This window comes from Sarcophilus harrisii, chromosome X, assembly GCF_902635505.1.
Source record: "Sarcophilus harrisii chromosome X, mSarHar1.11, whole genome shotgun sequence".
NCBI lineage: Eukaryota > Metazoa > Chordata > Mammalia > Dasyuromorphia > Dasyuridae > Sarcophilus > Sarcophilus harrisii.
In genome coordinates, this window is record NC_045432.1 from 9,920,240 (window position 1) to 9,946,015 (window position 25,776).

Below are 25,776 nucleotides of genomic sequence, written 5' to 3' on the forward strand. Positions count from 1 at the left end.
AAAACAATTCTCAAAGTTCAAGAAAGAAAGCAACGTACTAGATGATTTTATGAGATGAATGGAGTTCTAATAGTTAAATCAGGGAGGAAAGAAAGCCAAGGAAAGCAAGACACCAATATCATTTATGGTTATAAGTTCAAACATTTTAAATTTAAATGTTGTCAAAGAGGCAGCAGTGTTTCATCCAAGATATCACTGTTTGGTACCGTTTTGGAAATGCTATCGATAGGAATAAGGAAAGAAGAAAATTATAGGAAAAAAGAGAGAAGCAAAGAGGAAATATCATCAATAAAGATGATATTTGAGATAATTAATACCTTTAATAAAATTGTTGACTATGGAATAAACCCACAAAAATCCACATTAAAAAACAGTAACAAAATCTAAGGCTCTAACAGAAAGGGAAATCCCATTTCAAAAATATTTAGAATGTATGAAATATTTGAGGAGCAGCCTATCAGAGTATATTAAAATTTATACAGATTAGATTAAAAATTCTTCCTTAAAGACAAAAGAAGAACCTAACTTGCAGGAAAAATTATTTAGTACTCTTCTCTGGCCTGTGCCAATATTATAAAAAAGGGAAATACTACCGAAGTAAATTACCCTTTAAATGCCATATCAATCCAGTATGCCACAAATATACTTTGTAGAACTTGGAGGAAAAAAAAGTTTCCTTTGGAGGAACAAAATAGGTAATATGTGAATTAAATTAAAAAGTAAGAATAATAATGAGAAATGAGAAAAGGAGAATAAAAAGTGAATACCATTTCTGAAGCAGTATTCATCAAAACCTTGTGATAGTGGTTAAAACAGAGAGAATTTGATCAATGGTAGAGACCAGACAAGGGAGAATTAGAAAAATAGGGCTCGCCAAATCAGTGTTCAAAAACCAGAAAGCAAAACTACCTGGGAAAGAAGTGCTTTTTGATTAAAAAAACTGGTAGGAAAAAGGAAGCAGTTTCACCATATTCCCTAAAAATTCTAAATGGATACATGGCTTTAATCTGACAGATCATACCATAATAATATTAAAGGCTTTCATATACCTATCTCACATAGGAAAAATACCTGTATTTTTTTTCACAAGACAATTGGGGTTGTTAGTTGTCTAGGGTCATAGAAGTAGTAAGTGTTAAGTGTCTGAGGTCGAATTTGAACTCTGGTCCTCCTGACTTGAGAGCCAGTACACTTTCCACTGTATCATCTAACTGCCCCAATGGATATATTTTTAACCAAACAAGGGATTGAGGCAATTACAAAAGCTAGATTAGACAACCTTGATTACATGAACCTGAAAAGCTTCTGAATAATCCAAATGAAAGCATCTCTCTAATATGAGAAGGGAAGCCATTAAGTTAGGGGGAAAATAAACCTTAGTATCAAATTTTTCTAATAAAGCTTTGATATATATATACACAACTCACATCTGCAAGTATTACTATGTATGTATATGTGTACATGTACATATATATATACACATTTTTGTGTGTATGTCTATCTATGTATGAATATATTTTTCTTTCTACCTGTGACCAAAAGATATTCCCTAAGAGACAAGTGGCCAAAATACATAAACAGCTCTCAACAGAACTGAACATTATTAATGGTCGTGAGAAAGCATGCTGCCAATCCCTAGTAATAAGAGAAAGGCTAACCAGGCCTATCCCCATGTTTTACCACACACTTGGCAAATTCTCAAAGAGGACAAATGTTGTGGGGATTGTGGGAAGATATGCACCCCAGTGCCTTGTTGGTGTGCATTAGTTCAAACATTTTAAAAAGCCACCTGGGATTATCCAAATAAAATTACTAAAATATCTATAGCATGAAAACCAGAGAGGCCAAAACCAAGTGTGTAAGCTAACATCACTAATAAGTCCCCACATATGCCAAAATATGATGTTGTTTGTGTGTTGCTGTTTCTGTGTCTATGTGTATGAAATATCAAATTTGAATAGAAGCCTAAAGGCAAAATAAAAAATAGAGGACATTGTTTGAAATGAAGCATTCTTTGTGGTAGCAAAAAATAAAAAAATTTTTAAAAAACTAGGAAAAACCCAGAATTTTCACTGACAAACAGTAAGGAATAGTAAAGGAAAGTCATAAAGTATGCTGTGTAGACATGAAATGATGACTATGCTGCATGCACTGATGCATAGTGAAGAAAGGAGAGACCAGAAAACAGCAACACAATTCTAGAAAAAAAAATGTAAATGGAAAGAACCAGAAAACAATGAAAAGTGCATTTTACCAAATGAGAGAGAATAAGCAGGCTCCCAAAGAAAAATATGAAAAGACTGCTCCACCCCCTTCCTCTATGGAGGTGGAAGTGCACAGGTGAGGAGCATGAATATATATTTTGGACCCTTTGATATAATGATCCCTTAGAAAATGTTGTACTCTTTCTTGTTAGGGCCCTCTATCCTCAGGGGGAGGATAAGAGGCATATGTGAGAAAGATGGTAAAAAGCAGAAAACAGAGGTGAATACAAGTGAGGAGGTGAAGGGGACACCTAATTTGGAAGCCTGAATGGCAACTGGGAAGATGGAGATACATCAACGGTGATGGGGAAAAATAGAAAGGGATTTTGGTCCAAATCATCACAAGACACCACTGTAGTTATTCTACTATGTTTATTGATGTTGTTTTATTTTATTACATATCGATGTATTATTTGTCATTATATAGGCTAATGAATGTCTTGTGCCCTTTATGTATGTATGTTTGTGTTTATGTGTCCATCCCAATATTTTACCTAAAAAGGAGACTTTGTGTACACAAAATGATTTTTAAGAAAATTGCAGTCTTTTGTTTGTCTTTGTGGAGTGCTATTCATATTAAGCGTGCTGTGGGTAGTTGTGTGCGTGTCAGTTGGCTTGAATGCTGTATGTAGACTTTTAGTAGGGACTAAACTGCATCAGGGAATCAGCTCCAATTATCCTGACCTGTATCTGAGCCACTGGACTCAGATGGTCCTGGAGGGAAAATGAGGCTGACCTTTTCTCAGCCCTCCCTCACTTAAATCAAATTTTATGGCTTGTCATGGCATCCTCTCTCTGAAGTCATGGTCCTCTTTGAGAAAGAAGGACAAATAGCAATAGCAGCCACATGCTTGTGCAAATAGCTGGTAACTGAAGAGCCTGGGTAAAAGGAGATATTGGAGGCTCACTAGATACAGATTTCTTTGTGTGTCTTTTGTCCAAGTTTGTGTCTCAAGGATCTGTGTGCTGTAATTGTGCCCACTGAGTTCAGAAGGAAAATACCTTCCTGGTAAATCTACTGCTCTGTATCTTGGATTTACTTTATTTAGTTCTTTAAGCCTTCATAATAAGTCTCTTGTTCCTGATTCCTGAATTTTGGTTTAAATATTTGTATAAATTCTGAAATACTCCAACAAATTTGCTCTAAGTTAACATTTTTAGAATTTGCTTGAATACCAACACTTCATCAAAATATTATTGATTGTGTAACAGCCAGGAAAGGTCTTTTTTCTGATTAGAGAAAAGTTTTTAAGGAGTTAAAAAAAAATCAAAGCCTCTATTTTACATGTTAACTCTTTCCTGATCATGAAAAGGAAAAAGTTTGTGAGCCAAGAACGACCAGAAAGCTTATAGATTTGATTAGAAAAATCTAGTTAGATATTTGGAGAGTCTTATAAATAAAGTTTAAGGCAAGATCAATTTTAGACATTTCTTTTTGTATTCATGTATCTATTGAAATGAGAAATTTTGATGGAATTAGCAGATTCATGCCCATTTTGTAGTAGATTTATGATTTGACCTTAAAAATCATCTTGCTTCTTGTCCTTAAAAAGCTTATATAAGTAAAGCAATTTAAAATATACATGATATTTATTTAGAAAAATTCTGATTTCTTCTGTTGAATTGTTTTAACACACAGTTAAGGAGGAAATAAAATATTGTTATAAAAAGAATTTAATTTTATTGAATAGACAAATTTTTGTAAGCTGTTACAGATTTTTATAACTGCTAAAAAGCATCTGAAAAAAGTTTTTTGAATTGCTCGCCATTTTTTAGGGCGTAACACAATTGTAACTGACCATAATTTAACAAAGCATAATTGTTATAAATATGTCAAGAGTCATTATTGCACCCTATTGCATTATTGCATCTCTTATTGAGAATAAGGCTTTAGCAAGTCATTGGTTTTAACAACTATGTATGTTATTAAATTATATATTGAGCTTCTGTGTGATACCCTTTTTTTAATAGCCTTTTATTTACAGGATATATGCATGGGTAACGTTACAGCATTAACAATTGCCAAACCTCTTATTCCAATTTTTACCTCTTACCCCCACCCCTCCCCTAGATGGCAGGATGACCAGTAGATGTTAAATATATTAAAATATAAATTAGATACACAATAAGTCTACATGACCAAAACGTTATTTTCTGTACAAAAAGAATCAGACTCTGAAATAGTGTACAATTAGCTTGTGAAGGAAATCAAAAATGCAGGTGTCCATAAATAGAGGGATTGGGGGAATTCAATGTAATGGTTTTTAGTCATCTCCCAGAGTTCTTTCTCTGGGCGTAGCTGGTTCAGTTCATTCCTGCTCCATTGGAAATGATTTGGTTGATCTCGTTGCTGAGGATGGCCTGGTCCATCAGAATTGGTCATCATATAGTATTGTTGTTGAAGTATATAATGATCTCCTGGTCCTGCTCATTTCACTCAGCATCAGTTCGTGTAAGTCTCTCCAGGCCTTTCTGAAATCATCCTGTTGGTCATTTCTTACAGAACAGTAATATTCCATAATATTCATATACCACAATTCATTCAGCCATTCTCCAACTGATGGGCATCCACTCAGTTTCCAGTTTTTAGCCTGTGTGATACCCTTTGAAAATAGATCCAGATATAATTAAATTCATTCTGGTTTCATTTTAAATTAAAATGTGTCTCTTCTAATAAGATGTTTGTGATGAGTCAGGATTTGTTCCACTCTTTGACATCAAACAAAATATTAAAATGGCACGGTTCTAAAACTGTGTTGATTGCATGATCTTAAAAACAAGTTAGCTCAGTTTACCAATTTGTACTGTAAATAAATACAAGACCTAACATGAATTTGCTAAATCACAGTGTTAGACCTATTGTGAAAATTAAAGTCTTGATTCTTTTGGATTAAATTATTATAGATTCAATTGTTTTTAAAGTGATACAAATAAATTCCTGTTACCTTTGTTTTTCAATTTTTAAAAGGTTGCTTCACCTATATGTTACTTTTGGCTAATTGAAACTCTGATGAAATGTGTGTTGTAATACCTTTTCAACCTATGAAGATTATGATGTTTTATTTTATTTTTTCACATTTTAATAGTATTTTATTTTTCCAAATACATGCAAAGATAGTCGTCAACATTCACCTCTACAAAACATTGTGTTCCCAATTTTTTGCCCTCTCTTCACCTCTCCCTCTCCACAAAACAGTAAGAAATCTGATAGAGATTTATGTAATGTTCAATGTTTAATGTGTTTAATGTTTAATGTGCAATTCCTCTAAACGTATTTACATATTCTTCATGCTGTGCAAGAAAAATCAGGTCAGCAACTCTGATGGAGGTGGCTCTTTTCAACAGTGAGGTGATCTGGGCCAATTCCAATAGATTTGTGATGGAGAGAGAAATCCACATCTAGAGAGAAGACAATGGGGACTGAATGTGGCCCACAACATAGGATTTTCACCTTTTTTGTTGTGTTTCCTCGTGATTTTTTTCTAATTTTTTTTGATCTGATTTTTCTTGTGCAGTATGATAATGGTGGAAATACATGGAAAAGAATTGCACGTGTTTAATATATATTGGATTACTTGCCGTCTAGGGGAGAGAGTGGAGGGAAGGGAGGGAGAAGAATTGGGAACACAAGGTTTTGCAAGGGTGAATATGACAATTATCTTCACATGTATTTTGAAAACAAAAGGGTATTATTTAAAAAGAAAAGAAAAATCAGGTGAAAAGGGAAAAATGAGAAAGAAAAAGCACAACCAAAAAGGTGAAAATACTATGCGTTGAGCCACATTCAATCTCAATCGTTTTCTCTCAGAATGTGGATGACAGTTTCCAGAGAATTGTGATTTTAAAAATATTTGTGAGGGCAAAGTCAGAAGAACTTTCAGTCCTGTGGAAAACCTGTTTTGGTTTATTTGGGAAATGGGATCCCCATCCCCAATCACCCCTCAAATGGAGGGGGAAATTTAATGTCTATTTGTGGTACAGAATTTAATTATATGCTAAGTTGTAATTGTGGAGTTATACTTGGAGTAATGAAGTTATACCTTTAACCACCTTAATCTTCTCATACTTCGGTCTTAGAAATAGATTTGCTTTAAATGAGTTAATAATAATATCCTATATCCATGATCTTTGTGAATTTATAGAATACGATTACTTCATTAAATTCTAATGACTGCCTTGTACATCAAGTTGAATTTTAAGCTGTGTTTGAGAATGAGTACTCACACAAGGAAAGACTGGTATGTAAAACCTTTTGTGTGGATTTTTAAAAGGACGCCTCCCTTTTGTTTGCTAGCTAATTTATTGCAACAACTTGAGAATTTTGGTGATAATTATATCTGTGTCTATACTGATTAATAAGATTGTGCTGTTTGAGGTAAATCCTTTTGGGACCCTAAATTAGTTTTTTTGTTTGGTTGTGTTGGTTTTTTTACTTTTCTTATTTATTTCCTATCTCCCTAGTTACATTTAAAACATTTTTAAACATTTTGTAAAACTTTTGAATTCCAGATTCTCTGACTTTTCCCTACTCCCAACCCTCAATAAGAGGTTTCTTAGATCCTAAGAAATTAAATGAGAACATGGAAAGTTATGCAAAACACTTCCATAAAAGTCATGTTGTTAAAGAAACATAGATTGCCCACCCTAAAAAAAACTCTGAAGAAAAGCTGAGAGAGAGAGAGAGAGAGAGAGAGAGAGAGAGAGAGAGAGAGAGAGAGAGAGAGAGAGAGAGAATGTGATCAATTTGTATTCAGACACAATCATTTCTTTCTCTGAGTATGGATAGGATTTTGGCCATAAGTCTTTCAGAATAGTCATGGATCATTGTACTTCTGAGAATAGCCAAGTCATTTAGAGCTGGTCATCCCAGGACATTGCTATGACTTTGTTTTTTTTTTTTTTTTTTTTTTATTTACGGGATATATACATGGGTAACTTTACAGCATTAACAATTGCCAAACCTCTTGTTCCAATTTTTCACCTCTTACCCCCACCCTCCCTAGATGGCAGGATGACCAGTAGATGTTAAATATATTAAAATATAACTTAGATATACAATAAGTATACATGACAAAACATTATTTTGTTGTACAAAAGAATCAGACTCTGAATTATTGTACAATTAGCTTGTGAAGGAAATAAAAATGCAGGTGGGCATAAATATAGGGACTGGGAATTCAATGTAATGGTTTTTAGTCATCTCCCAGAGTTCTTTTTCTGGGTATAGCTAGTTCAGTTCATTACTGCTCCATTAGAAATGATTTGGTTGATCTCGTTGCTGAGGATGGCCTGATCTATCAGGACTGGTCATCATCTAGTATTGTTGTTGAAGTATATAATGATCTCCTGGTCCTGCTCATTTCACTTAGCATCAGTTCGTGTAAGTCTCTCCAGGCCTTTCTGAAATCATCCTGTTGGTCATTTCTTACAGAACAGTAATATTCCATAATTTTCATATACCACAATTTATTCATTGCTATGACTTTGTATACAGTATATCTGAATTGGTTTTTTCCCCAGCTTCATTTTCAGGTTTGGTGTGTTCTTGAGCCAATGTTTTCCCCTTCAGGAAAAATGCCAGCAGCAGTGAAGTCTGTGATGGATGGGCAGTGGATATCTTGTCCTGGGGAAAATGCTAGGAGGGTGTCCTTCTGAAGTCTAAAGCCTCTTGATTCAGTTTCCCATGTAACACATTTTCCCACCTGGTTAATTCTGAGGCTGGCTGTGGTATCCTGCCATCACCTGAAATGAAATGGACCTGAGGATGCTCTATTCTGTTATACTGTTAAGTCATTCTGTGCCTTTAAGTTTAAGCCTGGAGGCCCATCACTGACTCTGCTATAGAGGTTCCAAGCTGCTTCCTTCTTTCATAAGAAATCTTTCTAACCAAGTTAAACTGTAATTTCTTTTAATATAGTGAATCCTGTTGTGGCAAAACTTTAGCACTTCCTGCTGTTTTCAGTCTGAGAGTATAGTCATTTCTGTATCCTAAACAACTAAGTAAATAAATATTCAACTTTGTCATATTCCTGTTTATAATTATATATTCAGGAACATGATAAGGCCCTTGAAATGTCTCAAGCAAAATTAGACATTTTTAAATGAGTTCCTTTGTATGTTCCAGGTCATCTTCCACAAAAATCATTTCCTTGTCTATGGTTTTAAATGAGCATTAGGTTTTTATCATTCTCTACTCCTCCTATGGGGGAATTCAGTGGAATTGAATGGGGAATTGATTTGAAATTAATTGAATTCAAGTGGTTCAAATTTGGAATTCTAAATATTTGCAAATTGAGTCAATTTTTGTTAGAAAATTTTATTTTAAAAGGTTTTCAACTTTCAAGGTTTTAAGAATGCTACCTTCTATGATGTTTTTAATATTTAGTTTTTGATTTTTCATCTTGTATTTATTAACTTACATCCTAAGAAATTAAATGATAATAGAGCCAGTGCTTATCTAATGAATTAAGGAGGCACAAAAGACACAGACCCACATGAAGACGTAACAATCAAATTTTAAATTGTTGAGTAAATCAAAGAAAATTTCTTTTACAAAATTATGTGGAACGTAGCAAATACAGAAATACGTTTAGAAGGATTGCACATATTTAATTTATATCAGATTGCTTACAGTCTTGGGGAGGGGGAAGTAAGGGAGGGAGAAAACTTTGGAATACAAAGTCTTACAAAACTGAATGCTGAAAACTATTTTTACATGTATTTGGAGAAATAAAATACTATTGAGAAAAAAATAAATTTCTAAAAATTAAAAGTATCCTTAAAAAGATAATAATGAAACAGCATACCATAATGCAGATAAAACTTATTCATCAGGGCAAATCCTAGCCCTAGAAATATAACTTTACAAAAAAAGGAAAATGGGGGTTAAGGAATTGAACAGGAATCAACATAAATTAGAAAGTCAACAAATGAATAGGCCCACAATAAGCACCAAAGAGAAGATACTGAAAATTAAAAGAAAAACAGACAAACAGGAAATGAAGAGCCTCCTGAAGTGCTCAACAAAACTAAAAACGAATTGTTTAGATAGTATCCTGGGCCAAGCTACAGAAAAAGAAGGTAGGAAATCCAGTCCACCAAAGAGCAAATGAACAAAGGGAAAGCACAACAAAATTCAAAGAAAGAAAAGAATGATCAGAATTTCTTAATACACATTTATATGCCAACAAAATGGAACACACACACACACACACACACACACGCACACACACACACAACCAGAGCAATTCCTTTCAAATACAAAATACCCAGACTAACAGAAGACCAAAGAGAGTGCCAAAAGAACTCAAGCTCAGAAGAGAAAACAGAATTGTGTGTAGAATCTCTCCTCATCTTAAGGGCTTATTTATAGCAGAATCCGAGCAGCCTTTAAAGAACAATTAGCCCCTCATTTCCTAAATTATTCTCAAAATGGAGAAGAAAAGCACCCTCCAGAATTGTTGTGTGAGACTGCTTAATAGAGTCCTAATAACTAAAACAGGAAAGAATAAAGCCAAGGAGGATGAGACATCAATATTATTAGTGAACAGCAATTCAAATGCTTTCAATAAAATCCCATCCAATAAACTGCAGGGATTCATCTATCATTATTTAATGTAACTCTAGAAAAGCTATCAGTAACAATAAGGAAAGAAAAGAAAAGAAACTAAAGACAAAGAGAATCAAAGAATAGACAAAACAACTCTTAGAAATCCTAAGGAATCAGCAAAACACTGACAATTAACCCTTCCATCTTTATTGAAGATAAAGGCTTTCAGGCTATGAAATAAACCCACAAAAATCAACATTTCTTTTAACAACATCAAAATTTAAGAGGCAATAATAGGAAGAGAAGTCTTATTCCAAATACCTACAATATGCACAAAATATTAGGGCATCGATGTACTGAAACAAAAGATCTAGGTAGATTCCATTTTTAAAATTGCCTCAATAGCTACAAGAGTATTTCCTGTCTTGACTCGGCTGTTCCAATGTGATAAGAAAGTGCATACTACCAAAGCAAATTTACAGTTTAAATACCATGCCAATCAGTATGTCAAAAAGACACTTGGTAGAACTTGATTTTTTAAAAGATTTTCTTTGGTGAAACTAAAAGAGCTAGAATATCAAGTGAATAATGAGAAAAGGTAAGAATAAAAAGGAAATACTACTTCCAAAGCAGCACTCGCCATATCTCCATCTGGAACTGGTTAAAAAAATAGAGAAGTGAATGGAAGAGATCAGATAAGGGCAAAAATGAAAAACAATGGAACTCAATAACCCAGTGTTGGATAAATTAGAACAAATAAATTACTTGGCAAATAACTCCTTTTTAATGAAAAAAAACCGCTGGAAAAATTGGAATGCAGTCTGTCAGAATTTATGCCACATCCCCACAATCAGTTCTAAATGAATATATAACCTTAATATTAAAGATCATATCATAAAAATATTAGAAGAGAAGAAACTTAGGTATTTATCTCAGCTGGAAGTAGAACGTGTATTCATCCAACAAGAGAGAGAGGCCATTGTAAAAGAAACTAGATAACTTTGACAATACGAAACTGAAAAATTGAATAAATCATATGAAAGCATCTCTCTATCATAGAAAGGGAAGTGATCACCTAAGAAAAAAATCTTTATATAGAATTTTTCTATTAAGATGGTTTGGTATCAAAATACATCTGCAATTTAAACTTGCAGGTACTAATCTGTATATGTATGTAAATGTACATGTGCATTTATGTACCTGCACATGTATAGATGTGTGTATCCATTTGTCTTTCTACCTATGATCAAAAAGAATTCCTCAAGAGTGGTTTTGTTTGAAACTTAACAAAAAGATAAGCTAAGGTAGGTTTCTCCAGCAAAGTTATGATTTACTAGTAGGAATACTCCCCACCAATAAGGCAGATCTCATGAAGGCAATTGGAGTTAAGTGATCATGAAGGCAATTGGAGTTAAGTGACTTGCTCAGGGTCACACAGCTAGGAAATATTAAGTGTCTGAGGCCAAATTTGAACTCAGGTCCTCCTGACATCAGGGCTGGTGTTCTATCCACTGTACCACCTAGCTGCCACATGCAATGTATTTTTATAAGCATAAAGGACAAAACAGAAATCATTTAATTGGCCAACATCACAGCGATGAAAGGCCCTTATTAGTTGCATCAAATGAAGCAGGAATAGTCCCCACTGATCATGAGGACCACTTTTCACTAACTCTAAGGAATGCCTTTATACATTTATGGATCCTAGTCACTCCCTGCGGTTCCTGATACAGGTAGATTTACTAGTGACTGATGATTTAGTGAGATCACCTTAATTGTTAAAGATGGAACAAAGTTCCTAGTTTCTTGAGGATACTCCATGAACCTTGAAGGAATGATGAGATAAAGTTTTACAAAAGTATTGAGAACATTTCTTTCACAAGAAACAAAACTGAACTTTGGCCTACACAAGCTGCTTTACCCAAGTCTCAGAGAAGAGTCTTCAGGTTTTGAAGGATATTGTTACATTCTGAAATCAAATATAAAATATAGAATTAAAAATTAATGCTCTCACAAGTTGACATTGAATCAGAGTTGTATGGAAAATGGTTCACAAGAGCCTAATACTGAATTTTTATTGTGAACATTTACACCTTAGAAATTGGCAAACAAATCAAGATTTGATTCAATGTTTTGTTGATTGTTTAGACTTAAGAAAATGATGCAGAAAATGTTGATATTGCCTATCAAACTTAAAAATATCATGCATAGGGGCATCTAGGTGGTGCAGTGGAGAGAGCATCAGCCCTGAAGTCCGGAGGACCTGAGTTCAAATTTGGCCTCAGACACTTAACCCTTCCTAGCTGTGTGACCCTGGGCAAGTCACTTACACCCAATTGCCTCAGCAAAAAAAAAGACTAAGTTGCAGGAAGAAAAGAAAAGAAAAATATATTGCATACTTTATAAATATTATGCATACTTTTACCCCTGAAATTCAGTTGCTAAGCATTTATCAGTATGTTACTGCACTGAATCTTTACTGACTGTACTCTTTGGTCTGGTACTTTAGCCTAATGTGCCTAATAGAATCTACTACCCTTTCTATCTTGATCAGAAGAATAGCATGAACGACTTAATCAAGTGTTCCTGAACATTTCTCCATTGTTCATTACTGTCACTGACTCACAAACACCCTGGGATTCCCTGGGTGTTCCCAATTTTAACTTTCTCTGTTCACTAACCATCTCTTTGAATCATCTAGTCCATTCCTTGGCTTAAAATTTCCCTCCCACTCATTCCTTCCAGAGAGTCATTCATTCTTTTGTTTGTTTTGCAAGGCATTTGGGGTTAAGTGACTTGCCCAAGATCACACAGCTAGGAAGTGTTAAGTGTCTGAGGCTGGATTTTAACTCAAGTTCTCTTGACACCTTTATTTACTGGATGGATTTAAACTCGGGTCTCCCTGGCTATCTAGCTGACCCTTAAATAACTGTTTAAAGAATGAATGACTTGGGATTGCACAGTAAATAAAGTAAATACATCCAGTTGTATGACCCTGGACACATCACTTAACTTGTGCCTAAAACAATAAAAGAAAACCCCAAACAATAAAATTATTGACACATTAAAAACCCCAATAATACATTAAATGTTCATTCATGGACCCTCTCCTCTGCAAAAGAATGAGTGTGGGTATCTTTTACATGAAAAATCTTTGTCTGAATTTCCAGTGTCTTCTCATATTCCTTTCCGAGAGTGTTTAGTGAGTGAGTCAAGGTTCAATGTTCTCCACTCTTAATTCTTTAGAGCTTCTTGAAGGCTGGAATCCTCTGTTCTGTAGTGCTGCAGACTTGATCACTTGGATCCACATTTTTCCTGCCTCCTACCCAGCAGCATTGCTTATCTTCTTCATGAGAGGCCTGCTGGATAAAAATCATCTTTTGTGTTTGTTGTCACAATAGTAAGCATGTAAAAATGCTGTCTCTATTATCCACCTACTTGTTTATGAAATGTTGGGATACACCGAAGACACTGGAGTCCTGAGGTATGGGTTGAGGGTTATCCCTGAAGTAATTCAGGCTCAAACTGTCTCCAAATCAAGCAAAAGGCATCTATTTGGGCTTTTAGGGGTATAAGGGTGATGCATTATATGGTCTTCTTTCTCAGGGAGAGAGGGACACTCAGCAGAATAAAGCTAGGGATTATAGATGGAGAAGGTAGGGTAAAAGAGAAGATTTGGGCAAAGCAGGGAAATTGGGCAATCTTAGATACGTTTTGACAACCTGTGATAAGATGGTCATGGAAAAAATCCAGTGATTAGATAGGGTCTCTGATTAGTTTATAGATCTCCCTGCAGAAATTCCCAAGCTTTCTTTGGGAACTTTTGTTTGTAAGGAAAGCAACTTATCTTTTGATTTTGTGAGACGCTAAGCCTACAGCTTGGCCATTCTCTCTGCCTTACCTTATATAAACCCCATTTCCAGCTCCCTCCTTGAATACACCAGCACTTTCTGGTGGCATTCGAAGCTTCAACTCACTTGCCTTTATTAAAGACCTCCATTTGAGTATTGACTGTTTTCACTTCAAATTTACATCGAAGCTATCCCATCTCTATCTTATCTATTGCTACTTATTTGTCTTTTCCATTTTATTATCTATCCTATCTCTGTTCTAACATTCTATCTATATAATCTTTCTTGTATTGTAGAAACAGCAGTAATTGTTCTACCTCTAGTAGATAATTCCCCTTTTTGGTTGTTTTTGAAAGTTAGTGTAGACTGAGAAAAAGTTTCTGCCTAAATCTAGGTAGTCACATGGTCATCATACAACTTGTTGGTCATAGGATCAGAGAGAGTACCCTTTTCTAAGAAGTTTTTTTTGCTTCGTTGTCTTTGATATTTCTCCCCTCTATTCTGTAATTTCATTTTCTAGTTGTTATCAACCTTCAAGTGATATAGAAAAGCTAGTTCTCCTAAAGCTATACTGGATGTCACTGTCCATTCTGTATTCGAAATCAATTGCTTTGGTTTGTTGGAGATCATATTTTCTTTTTAATTTTGGTGTCTTTTGCTTTTTTCCTATCAAGTTTCCTCCACTTTAGTGTTTTTAGATTCTAAATCTGTTTAACAACAAAAATTCATTAATCAGGTTTAAAAAAATTAGAGCCATGTCGAATACTTTCTCTAAAACCACAAAAGAGATATTATTTCTGTTTTGAGAGCTCTAAATCTAGACCTCTGTTTATTTCAAAATTTTTATATTGAGTTCTCACTTCATTTTTGTTTCATGTCTTGGGAGTCCATAGATTTCTGTTTTTCCTCCCAGATATTGGTTCACTTTTAAATAGTATTTGTTAATAAGGTTTCATAATTTCTTTGAGGATTTAGTACATAACCTTCCTTCTAGTTAAATTATTCTTTCCATTGCTTTATCTTTATCTTATTTTAACTATTCACTATTTTTCATCTTGCAATAATAGATTCATTAGTCTTTTCATCCTAATAGTCTCCATTTATTTACCTTCTCACTTCTCTTTCTCTATTGATAAATATATTCATAAGGCTAAGGGATTTAGGGTATACCAGTCTGGGTCCCTGACTTTAGTGGCTCATTGGGGAGCAGAACAGGTAGAAGCTAGATTTTGGTTCCTTTTCTTCAATATTGATGCAGCCTCCCATACCGGGCCCCTGCCTCAGTTCATCCCTTGGCTCTCATTTCCTTCTTTATCTGGACTGAATCAGTATCTACCACTTTTTGAAAGATGAGAGGATAGGGGATATTCCAGAAAGAGTTTTGCAGCCTAATGGGATCCAAAGCATGGTTTGTCCCAGGCAGAAGGCAGTCTCCCCTCCACCTTTCTCATATTGATAAGATTGAGGTAGAGATCAAATGATATCTGGTTTGGCACCAAAGGATGCGATTCAGGAGAGCAACTGGGCTGCAAACGATGAGGTTCCGTAGCAAATCACACATGAGGAATTCACAAGAGCTTTCTCCTTGACAAAAGGTACATGTATTTATGAGAAGAGATTATAGAGAAAATGAAGAGGTAAAATAGGCCCCAGGGGTGGTAAATGTAAAACAGATTTAGGAGAGTATACAGTTAGCAAGGAAAGGGGTTTTAATAATTAACGAGGGAAAAGACAAATTTCCCCATTGGAACTCACAATTAACCAGGAGAAAAGGAATACACCATGAGATAGGAGTATGCCATTGACTGCAGACTAAAGCCCTAGAGGAAGTTAGCACCCTAAAAGAATTAGCTATAAGGCGAAAAACAGCATGAGACATGGGGAAAGGGATGAGAGGAAATACACCACGAGGCATGGAGGAGGGGATGGGAAGAAAGATAGCAGAAGGCAGAACACCGTGTTGGACTAACCCAAAAGACATTCAGCAAAGACGCCACAGGCCAAAGGACGATTTAAAGGGTTTGGCATCATAACTTGGATTTCTGATTGTCTACAGTAAGGTAGAGTTACCCAAGACTTCCACAGGGAGTAGGTTGGTAAGACTGAGCTGATCCTCATCAATGCCCTTACCTGTTTGCCTCAGACAGTTATTATCATCTTATCAACGCTTCAGGCTTTCTCTGCCAACCCAACCTAGTTACCCAGGACCTCATCAATATGACTGGGTAATTGGTATCTGCTGTTTATGGTTCAGGGGAAGGAGGGCAGGGAGTCATTGTTATCATTGTTGCCTGTCCTTCATTTTGGAAAAAGAACGTAACATCGGAGTTGATACCATGACATGCAATTGAATCAGATTTAAGTGAGAGAGGGCTGTGCAAGGTCACCTGCTTCACCTTCCCTCCAGAACCATCCGCGTCCAGTTGCCAGATATAGATCAGGACGACTGGAGATGGCCCTGGATGCAATGACAGACCTTGGCCTTTCTAAGCTGAGGTCTTCCACAGGTCTCACTTGACTGAGGCCACACCCATTCAGTGATTAAGGCTAAGTAACAATTAAGGCAAAGAATCTCCTCTTTCACCTGGTCAAAAATAAATAAATCTAATTAAAATATCAGCAAAATTCCTACAGAAGAGAAAAAGATCCCAAAGTGTGCCTCAGGCACAACCTCACAGGAGCAATTTGTTTATCCTTCTTAAAACATGCAATCATTCAAAACTCAGGGCAGATACTGAATGATTCAAATCTCTTAACATTTCTGCTCAAAATTAGTCTTCTCTCCTTTTTCTTTCCTCATTAAGCTCTGGGAATACTCTTCACAAAATACATTGGTGTGCTAGCTTCTCACAACCTCTTTATAAAGTTGTTTTTATAACATCTCAGTTGTTTGTCACTCAACTAGTCTATGACTCTATCCAGTGATGTCAAACTATAATAAGAATGGATCCCTTGGGAAACACATGTTAATTTAGAAAACTACATATTAACATTATTATCATATTATTAATTAACAATTAACATTATTATATTATTATATTGAATTGTATTTATTTAACATATCCCAATTCAGTTGGGTTCAGACCACACAGGAGTTTTGCCAAGGCAGAGTACAGAGGTCCTGCCATTGTCAAAGGGCCCCAAGACCGTAGATTATGAGCTGAACATTACCGTAGAAGCCATTCATAACCCCTTGGTTTACAGGGATGAGATTGAGACCCAAAGATGGAAAGGAACTTGTTTAAGGACACACAGATGGGAGAGATCATGGCATAGATTTGAACCTAGGACCTTCAGCTCCAAATACAATATTCATCCCACCCCAGGAACAAAGTCTTGGTCCAAGGGATCAGGGATGAAAAGTAGAAAGAGAGCCCTTAGAGACGGTCCATCTACTGCCACCCCCACCTCTGATGATTTTGTTAATTTCACAGAATTCAAATAGTTTAGCCTCCCAAAAGGATAAAGTAGGTTCCATCTCAATAGATTTGACATTTTAAATAGGACTCAACTCCATGGATAATGTACATTACAATTTGGAATATGCAAAGTTGCTAGCTGTGTCTATGATGTTGATTTTAAAAACATTTATTTCAGAGTACAGTTGTTTTAGAGCAGCCAAGTGGTATAGTGGTTAGAGTGCTATGCCTGGGGTCAGGAAGACTCATCTTCCTGAGTTCAAATCTGACTCAGACACTTATTAGCTGGGTGGCTTTGGGCAAGAACCCTGTCTGCCCTGTCTGTCTCCTTTTCTTCACCTGTCAAATCAATAGAAGGAAAAAGCAAACCCCTCCATATCTTTGTCAAGAAAACTCCAAGTGGGGTCGGTCAGCAAGTTTTGAGGTGTAAATGACAATAGACTTTCAGCTGTGAAGCAGGGGAAGTTAAGGGAACCATTTCTTCAACATTGGAACAAGGGAATGAAAAGTACATTTTACAGTGAAAGTATTGTTTTAGAATAACTGTTCTGGGTCTGGAACATCCCACTTGCTGTCTCTCATCCAAAGAAGAATGCAATGGCCATTGGGCCGAATGCCTGGGTTTGCTTCCATCCAGGACTCTTTCCCCACATTTGCCAGGTAGAACTGAGGTGCTTGACAATGACTTTGAGGCACCACCAAGATGGGTTAGACCCAAAGCAGGTCAATGATGATGTCAAAGATTTCATCAGCACCTGCTGAAATGCAACCCCAGGTCTAGATTTCAGGATATGTGTGTGTTTGCTATTTCTCAAAATAAAAGGGGACCCCTGAGCAGGACCATAAATATATCACACAAAAAGGTAATTTCATAATCCCACCATTTTTTGGTTTTGTTTCTGTTTTTTTTTAATTGGGGAGGGGCAAAACTATCACTTTGTGTTCCCTCTTGTGAAAGGGTGTCTCTAACAGGGCTGTTTTGCGCCCACTGGCAAAATGTCTGTTTGGAAAGTGTCTTTTAGAGAGGATGAGGGGAAAATGATAGGTGCTAAAAGAAAACATATTTTACAGGATAACTGAGTCTCCCTCCTCCTCCCACTTGGCCACACCCGTGGCTGGTGGTGTCATGTCTGCTCACTTCCGAGGAGGCATTTATCTTGTCCCAGGATATCCAACGTCTTCCAAATTGTCCCCAAATCCAAGCTGGGGTGTAAGTCCCGGATGTAGTTGAAACGCTATTGCCCAATGTACAACTTTACATTCTACAGATGGGGAAACTGAGGCCCATGGAGAGGAAGGCCGGCTGGGAAGGGAGGCGTTGACTTTCAATTTTAGAGGCGGATTTTCCCTCCACATCATTGAAAGTTTAGGCAGTTGCACATCCTTGCCCCCAGCTTCCCCTTTCTTCCCACCTTTTCCTCCGGCAGCAACTGTTAGACAGCACGTGGCTCCACTTTGCTATGTTGCCCCGTGAGAGGTATGTTGGCCCCCCACCGGCTGCGCCAACCTTCTCTTCCCCTCCCCTCAACCACGCTGCCAAGCGCCACGGCCCGCCCACACACCGTTGGGGAGCCACATGGTCGGCAGCTAGTCTACGAGCTCCGCACTCTGCAGCTTCTGTGCTCGGCCTGTGACCCTTCCCCTGCCGCCACAGTCCCCGGATTCCAGCCAGACACCGGAGGACTTTGAGAGGCTGAGGTCCGGCCAGAGGGTCCAAGCTGTCTGTCGGCCAGCCGTTCCTGTCCAGTATCCAGCCGATCCAGTCAGACGGTTCAACCGGAGAGTCTGTCAGAGGGTCCAGTGGGTCCAGCCGGAAGGTCCACCAGCCAGATCAGAAAAGGCGGGAGATATACTGTGAGGTAGCAGAAACGGTCGGAGAAGGTGGCCCAGACCCTAGCCCTCTGATCAATGGCGGATTCCCGATTTGAAGGGGAGTGGGAGGGACAGCAGTTTAGGGAACTGCCCATGATCCAAGAGGGGGAACCTGTGCTGACCTTCCGGGGGCCCAAGATGCGCAGGGGGAGTGTGTCCTCTCAGATTCAGAGGACATGAAAGTCAGATACCTGGTGCGCTACCAAAGGGAGGGGTTCAGTCCTCCGAGGGGAGAACGGGTGATTCCGTGGCGGCCCCCTGAGAGAGTCTGAGGCTGAGGTCGCACCCGAGGCCGAGGAAGAGGCAAAGATGGAGCATGGGGATGAGGGTGAGGCCGAGTCTGAGGTGGAGGTCGAGGCTAACCCTCATGGCCTGGAGGCTGGGCCTAGTGACAGCCGCAGCCCCAGTCCCAAGCGCAGCCGCAGGAGCCCTAGACCCAGCCCAAGCCAACACCTCAGCAGCAGTAGCAGCAGTAGCAGCAGCAGCAGCAGCAGCAGCCGCAGCAGCAGCAGCAGCAGCAGCAGCAGCAGCAGCAGCAGCAGCAGCAGCGGTCTCATGGGGGACGAGGACTTGATGATCCCCAGCAAGGACGACGATACCAGCTCCCTGTTCTAGCCCCAGAAGTGCCCACTCCAGTGCCCTCCCGCTGGGTCAGCAGCACTCAAACCCCAGAATGGAGCTTCCAAAGAGCAGCTCTACTCCATTGTTGTAATCGGGGTGGGAGTATGAGTGGGTGCCGAGAGTCGTCTGCTCCGTTACTCTGCTATCCATATGCAGCTGGACAGTGATACCGCTCTCCAGATGGCAGCTAAGAGGGAACAACGGGAGGATTGTCCCGTAACGTCGTCAGAGGGCAGCCTGCGGGTCGGTGGCTGAGCATCCGCCACCCCAGAAGAAGGGCCGCAGAAGGAGAAGCCGGGAGGGGGAGGTCCCGCTTTCAAAGGCGCAAGTTTCGGAGAGGGAGGAGGGCCGCTGGGGATTTCCAACAAGAGTTCCAGGTCACCTACCTAAGGTCTTGAAGCCCTTGCTCGTTCAAGACTGGGAGCTGGTGACCTTGGGGAAAAGCTCTTCACCCTTCCAGCTAGAAAGACTGTTGACGCCATCCTGACTGAGTATGCTTCCTTCCATGAAAACTCTGGGACTGCCGCCAAGAAGCTCGCAGTCAATGAGCTGATGGCCATGATCAAGGAGTACTTTGATCTGGTGCTGGGGACCCAGCTCCTCTACAATTTCGAGAGGCCACAGTATGCTGAGATCCTGATTAGCCAACCCACTGCCCAAATGTCCCAGGTGTATGGAGGTGCCCACCTGCTGCGCCTCTTCCCACAGTTGAGTTCCATGCTGTCCTGTACTTCACTAGGTAAGAGGAGTCTCAATGTGTTGCTGACCCATTTGCAAGATTTCCTGGAATATCTGGCAAACGATCCTTCTCTGCTGTGTATTGATCCCATTGATTACCAATTGGCAACCAAAGAGTACCAGCAAACAGCTGGGTAGGGGCTTGGCAGCCTTGGCTCCTGCCAGATGAGCATTTCTCGGAGCTCTCCATTGGGTATGTCAGCCCATAGCTCACCAAAATGACCCGCTCCTCTATAGTATCTGCATTGTTTCGGGTGCTTGTTTGTTCCTTTGAAGTTGCTATTAACTACTTCCACGGAGGAAGCCTCTTCTCTCCTTATGGGACAGTAATTAGTGTTGGCAGTGATGGACATAGAGACTGGGATGCCAAGGAGGAAGGTTGCCTGCCCGCGTAGATGACCACAAGACATGGTGGGCCTTGCATTCCGCCGGTTCCATCTCAGCACTGAGGACTTGTGTTAATACTCAGTGACCAAAGAACTTGATTGATGATTGTTGATGCCAAAGATGTCACCACTTTAACCGGGTATGGGTATATTGGATTATCTGGCACATGGAGCTCCTTCTACTTGCCCCTTCTTGCAATGTGATTTTGATGGTCTTCCACATGCTTTATCTCTATGTCCCAATGACTAAAACTGTTCTGATATTTGCCACGTTGATTCCGATGCATAAGTACGTGATAGGAGAAAATCCTCATCTGTATTGACAGATGTCTAGGAAAGTTCCTCTTTCAAAGATGTTTAACACATGTTGAAAATATATTGATTTTGTTGAAAAAAAGTGTGTGTGTATTTTATCATTCTCTAACTTCCAATAGAACCTAGTGTGCCCACCCAGCTGTAATCACTTTAAGAATGAGCTTTCCTTTTCTCTTGCACCAACCCATTCTAGCCCAGTGAGACCTGGACCTTCCAAAACAGGGAAGGGTGGAGGCAGGCACATCCTCATTCCTTCAAGGTAATCATACGAGGTTTCTATGGTGGTACTAGGTCTAGAAACCACTTCTGGGGCAAGGGAATAAGACTGGGTTTTGCTGCTGTCAGCTATCAAGAAATAAATGAAAATTGGGACTTTCCTCCTAAGAAAGAAGCTGGAGGCCTCATAAAGTCTATTATCACTGCTCAATCTTTTTCTTTATACCTCAGAGGCCCAAACAGTGGGGTAACATCAATGCACTATTTAGCAATTTCCTGTTCTTATCCTCAGGGAGGGAAGGTGGTCCCCTTTCTCAGTGTCCTAGTAATCCCATGAGCTGGGTTTAGTTGGCCATAGCTTAGGCAGGACCCAGGAATCATTGCACTGGTCACTCACAGTCCTGGGTCTACCTTACATGTGTTGGCTCCCTGTGTATCTCTTATGAGCACAACACACACACACACACACACACACACACACACACACACCCTATAGATTATCAACAAGTCATATAAATTAACCTGAGAGTTGGATCATTCTCAAACTGCCACTACTACTAGTGCCTTTGAGAAATGGACAATGAGAAAAGCTCAACTCACTGAACATCAACAGTGTTTGTAAAATAGGAGAGTCATGCTGAGACCATCTGCTTCCTGGGAATGCATGGAGGAAAAGATTTTGCAAAACTGAAAGTCTTATAGAAATGGGAATTGTTGGGGAGACCAAAAGAGATAATTGCAAATTGCTTAGCACAATGACCGGCATATAGTAGGCACTTAAATGTATGTTTTCTTCCCTTCTGAATGTCCACTATCAAGTCCTGTTTCTGAGACTCATTCTGGCTTAGATAAGTCACTTAACTTCTCTGTGCCCAAGTCAACTCCTGTGACTGTAAATTACAGACTAGGTGATTGTTAATTTGTTAGAGGCTGTTTGATTACTTTGAATTTACATGTTGATAGAATCACACTGTTAGACCAGTTTCACATCCCACCAAACAGGCTCTGGATTCTCTACCTGCCTTGAATTCCCAATTTTAGGCTATTTATCACATTTAAGTTCTCTTCCCTTTAACTCTCTATTAGACATCTTGAACTGAGTGTACCATAGGCATCTCAAACTTAACAATCCAGAGATGAACTCATTTTATACTCCTCTTCCTGATTTCTTTGTTTCTCTCGAGGGTCTTACTATCCTTCCAATCCCCAGAACTGAGTTCCAATCCTCTACTCATTTTCATTCACACCTATTGTTTCTACCTTCAAAACCTCTCTCATAGCTGTCCCAGTCTCTCCTCTGACACTACCCCACTCTGGTTTAAATCATCATAGAAAACTTGGGAAGAGAGGGGAATTCTGCCTGCCTCAAATGTCTCCCCACTTCATTCCTTCCTGCATTTAGTCACTAAAACTCATGTCTGATCATATCACTCTCCTAACCAATAAACTTCTGTGGTTCCCTATCCCTCCAAGATCAAAAACAAAATTCTCTGATTGATTTTTTTTAAATAACTTTTTATTGACAGAACCCATGCCAGGGTAATTTTTTACATTATCCTTTGCACTTACTTCTGTTCCAACTTTTCCCCTCCCTCCCTCCACCCCTCCCCAGATGGCAAACAGTTTTATACATGTTAAATAGGTTAGAGTATATCCTAGATACAATCTATGTGTGCAGAACCGAACAGTTCTCTTCTTGCTCAGGGAAAATTGGATTCAGAAGGTAGAAATAACCCAGGAAGAAAAACCAAAAAGCAAACAGTTTACATTCTTTTCCCAGTGTTCTTTCTTTGGGTATAGCTGCTTCTGTCCATCAGATTGATTTTTAAAGGCCTTCAAACCTGATCTCTTTTTCCCTTTCTAGATTTTTAAAATTATTATCTTTTTCACACACTTCTGCAGGAGGTTAATGTGGCCCTCTGAGTTTACCTCTCATTATCACTGGTGGTAGACAGCTCAGATATACATAGTTCTATGCAGGTTATCTCCAATACAAAATGAATTTTTGAAGGAAGAAACTTTTCTCTCTTTTTTGTCTTTCTTTGTATCCTTCTGGACTTAGCACAATGTCTAGCACATACTAGATGTTTAATAACTGCTTCGTGATTTAACTAGGCTGAACTTGTCTCTTCAGACATGGATTACTAGCATGGTTAAATAAAGAATTATTACAATGCGACAATTCTTTTTTCATCCATAGCCATCAAATGCTATGATTCTGATTTTTTTTTTAGTTGTTTATATCTTGTTTTTAACCTCACCAAAATTTTTCCTAGTATTCTTCATCCTCCTTCTTCCCAGAGAGACATCCCATTTAACAAAGATTATTTGGGGAGAAAAAAATAAAGAAAAGAAAAAGGTGGAGAAAAGTTTCAAAACAGAAAGGGTCAAAAAGTCTGAAAATATATCCAATGTAGCCCAATGTAAGTCCATGAGGTGTCTTCTCACATCCCTTCTTTGGTAAGATTCAATTTTGCTTATTTTTGGTGGTCCTTTATATTTGCATTTTTTACAGTTGCGTGTGCTGTTTCTGGGCTCTGCTTTCTTCACTCATCAGTTCAAGTAGATCTTTACATATTTCTCTGTAAAGTCTGGACTAGCTCCCTGGAGGCTTCAGGAGCAGCCGGAGTCAGGATAAGTAAAAGTCCTTGGTCTTTACGGGGAGAAGTGAAGGAGACAAACTGCCACTAACCTCTCTCCTCCTTCCTCTGGAAAAGTGAATCTGGCTTCTCTCACCCCACGTTCTAATCTTTTGCCTCTCTGTATACCCCAAACACGGAGCCAGCACTGAACTGTGAGAAGGGCCATTTTTCCAAACATATGCTAATGGAGTCATTGTCAAATAGGTAATTAGCCTTAAGTGCTCAGTTATCTGATTAAAACATACCTTTTAAGGGTTTCAGCCCTTTACATTTCTCTATTCCTTTTTTTACACCACATTTACATTCCATGACATTCCTAAGTTTCTGGTCTGTAGCCATCTACCACAAAGAATGCTGCATTTAGGGAATTCTTTTCTATTTTTTGTTTTGCTTTTAAATGTGTATTCTATGTATATGAATAGATGTTTACATATGTTAATTGTTTAGAGAAGATTTTTTTCTAACTTGATCATGTCTCTTCTTAGATGCTTAAATTCTGTTTATGCAGAAGTTTTTTCGTATCCAGTAATTCAAATGATATATTTTCTCTTTTGTAATTTCTTCTATTCTTTCTTATGCTCTAGTTCTCCTGTAGTTTTTTTCTGATATAATCTCAAATATTAAGATGACTTTTTTTTTTTTTTTTGCTGAGGCAACCTTGCCCAGGGTCACACAGCTAGGAAGTGTTAAGTGTTTGAGGTCAAAGTTGAACCTGGGTATTCCTGACTTCAGTGTGGTGCTCTATCCACTGTGCTACCTAGCTGCCCCTCAAAGACAAATCATTTTAAAATGTATTGTATAATATGGTTAACTTGTTGGTTTAAGTCTAATTTTTGCCAGACTGTTTTCCAGTGTTTTCATCAGATTTTATCACGTAAAATTTATTTTCTAAATAATTTATGTTATGAATTTTAATTTCATTTATGATATTAATTTATGCTATTGAATCCTACAATTTTTATTCTCCCTTGTTGAATCTCTTCCATTGATCTGTTTCTCTATTTTTTAATCAATATCAGACAGTTTTGAGGACTGCTGTTTTATAATGCTGCTTGAGGTCTGGAAATGTTATCTCTTCTTTATATTTACCTTTTTCAGTATTTGCCTGATATTCTGGATCTTTTGTTTCTCTAAATGAACCTTATTACTATTTTATCATGGTCTTTTTTATCATGAGTCCTTTGTTTTATTGATTAGTATGGCATTTAAAGGTAAATCTCTACTTTGGCACAGCACAGCCACAAAATGAATAATTCTTCAGTTAATTATGTTACTCTTTACCTTTAATAAGATATTTTAATTGAAATTCATAAAAATCTTTTGCATATTTCAGTAGATAGATCCTCAAATATTTTATTCATTTTGTAGTTATTTGGAATGAGATTTCCTTTATATTATTGCCTCTTGGATTTGGTTATTAAATGGAAATGCTACAGATTTTGTGGGTTTTCCATAACCTACAACTTTACTGAAGCTATTAATTGGTCTCAGTTGGCATCTTTGCTGATTTCCAACAATTTCTAAGTAAATCATCATTCCATCAGCAAATAGTTTTAATAGTTTTTCTTTGTCTCTCTTTGTCTTTAATTGTTTTCCTTCTTTATTGCTATTGAGAGAATTTTTGTCATTGTATTAATGATTTCTTACATAAATCACAGCAACATCTTTGACGTGATTTTTAAAATTAGAATTGATATTCATTAATAATGATGGTGCTTTGTTTTATTGCTTCTGGGTTAGCTATTAGGATTCTATTTATCTCACAAAATGAATCTGGTAGGGTGCTTTCTCAGTTTTAGAGACTAATTGTTCTTTTAAAATTTGGTAAAATTTTTCAGTGAATCCACCAGGACCAGGAGGTTTTTCATTTGGTATTTGCCTTGCAGCTGGTATTATTTCTTCT

The 25,776-nt window shown here is 37.9% G+C and overlaps 1 protein-coding gene across 1 annotated transcript; it reads left to right on the forward strand.

Annotated features, from left to right (window-relative positions):
* The first annotated feature begins 18,837 nt into the window (after nucleotides 1-18,837).
* Nucleotides 18,838-20,463, forward strand: LOC100932922 (mortality factor 4-like protein 2). The gene is given in 6 exon segments (XM_031944741.1): nucleotides 18,838-19,097; nucleotides 19,100-19,194; nucleotides 19,247-19,427; nucleotides 19,686-19,823; nucleotides 19,954-20,016; nucleotides 20,019-20,463. Coding segments are annotated over 6 exon segments (1,017 nt in total). The 5' UTR covers nucleotides 18,838-18,991; the 3' UTR covers nucleotides 20,453-20,463.
* The last annotated feature ends 5,313 nt before the right edge of the window (nucleotides 20,464-25,776 follow it).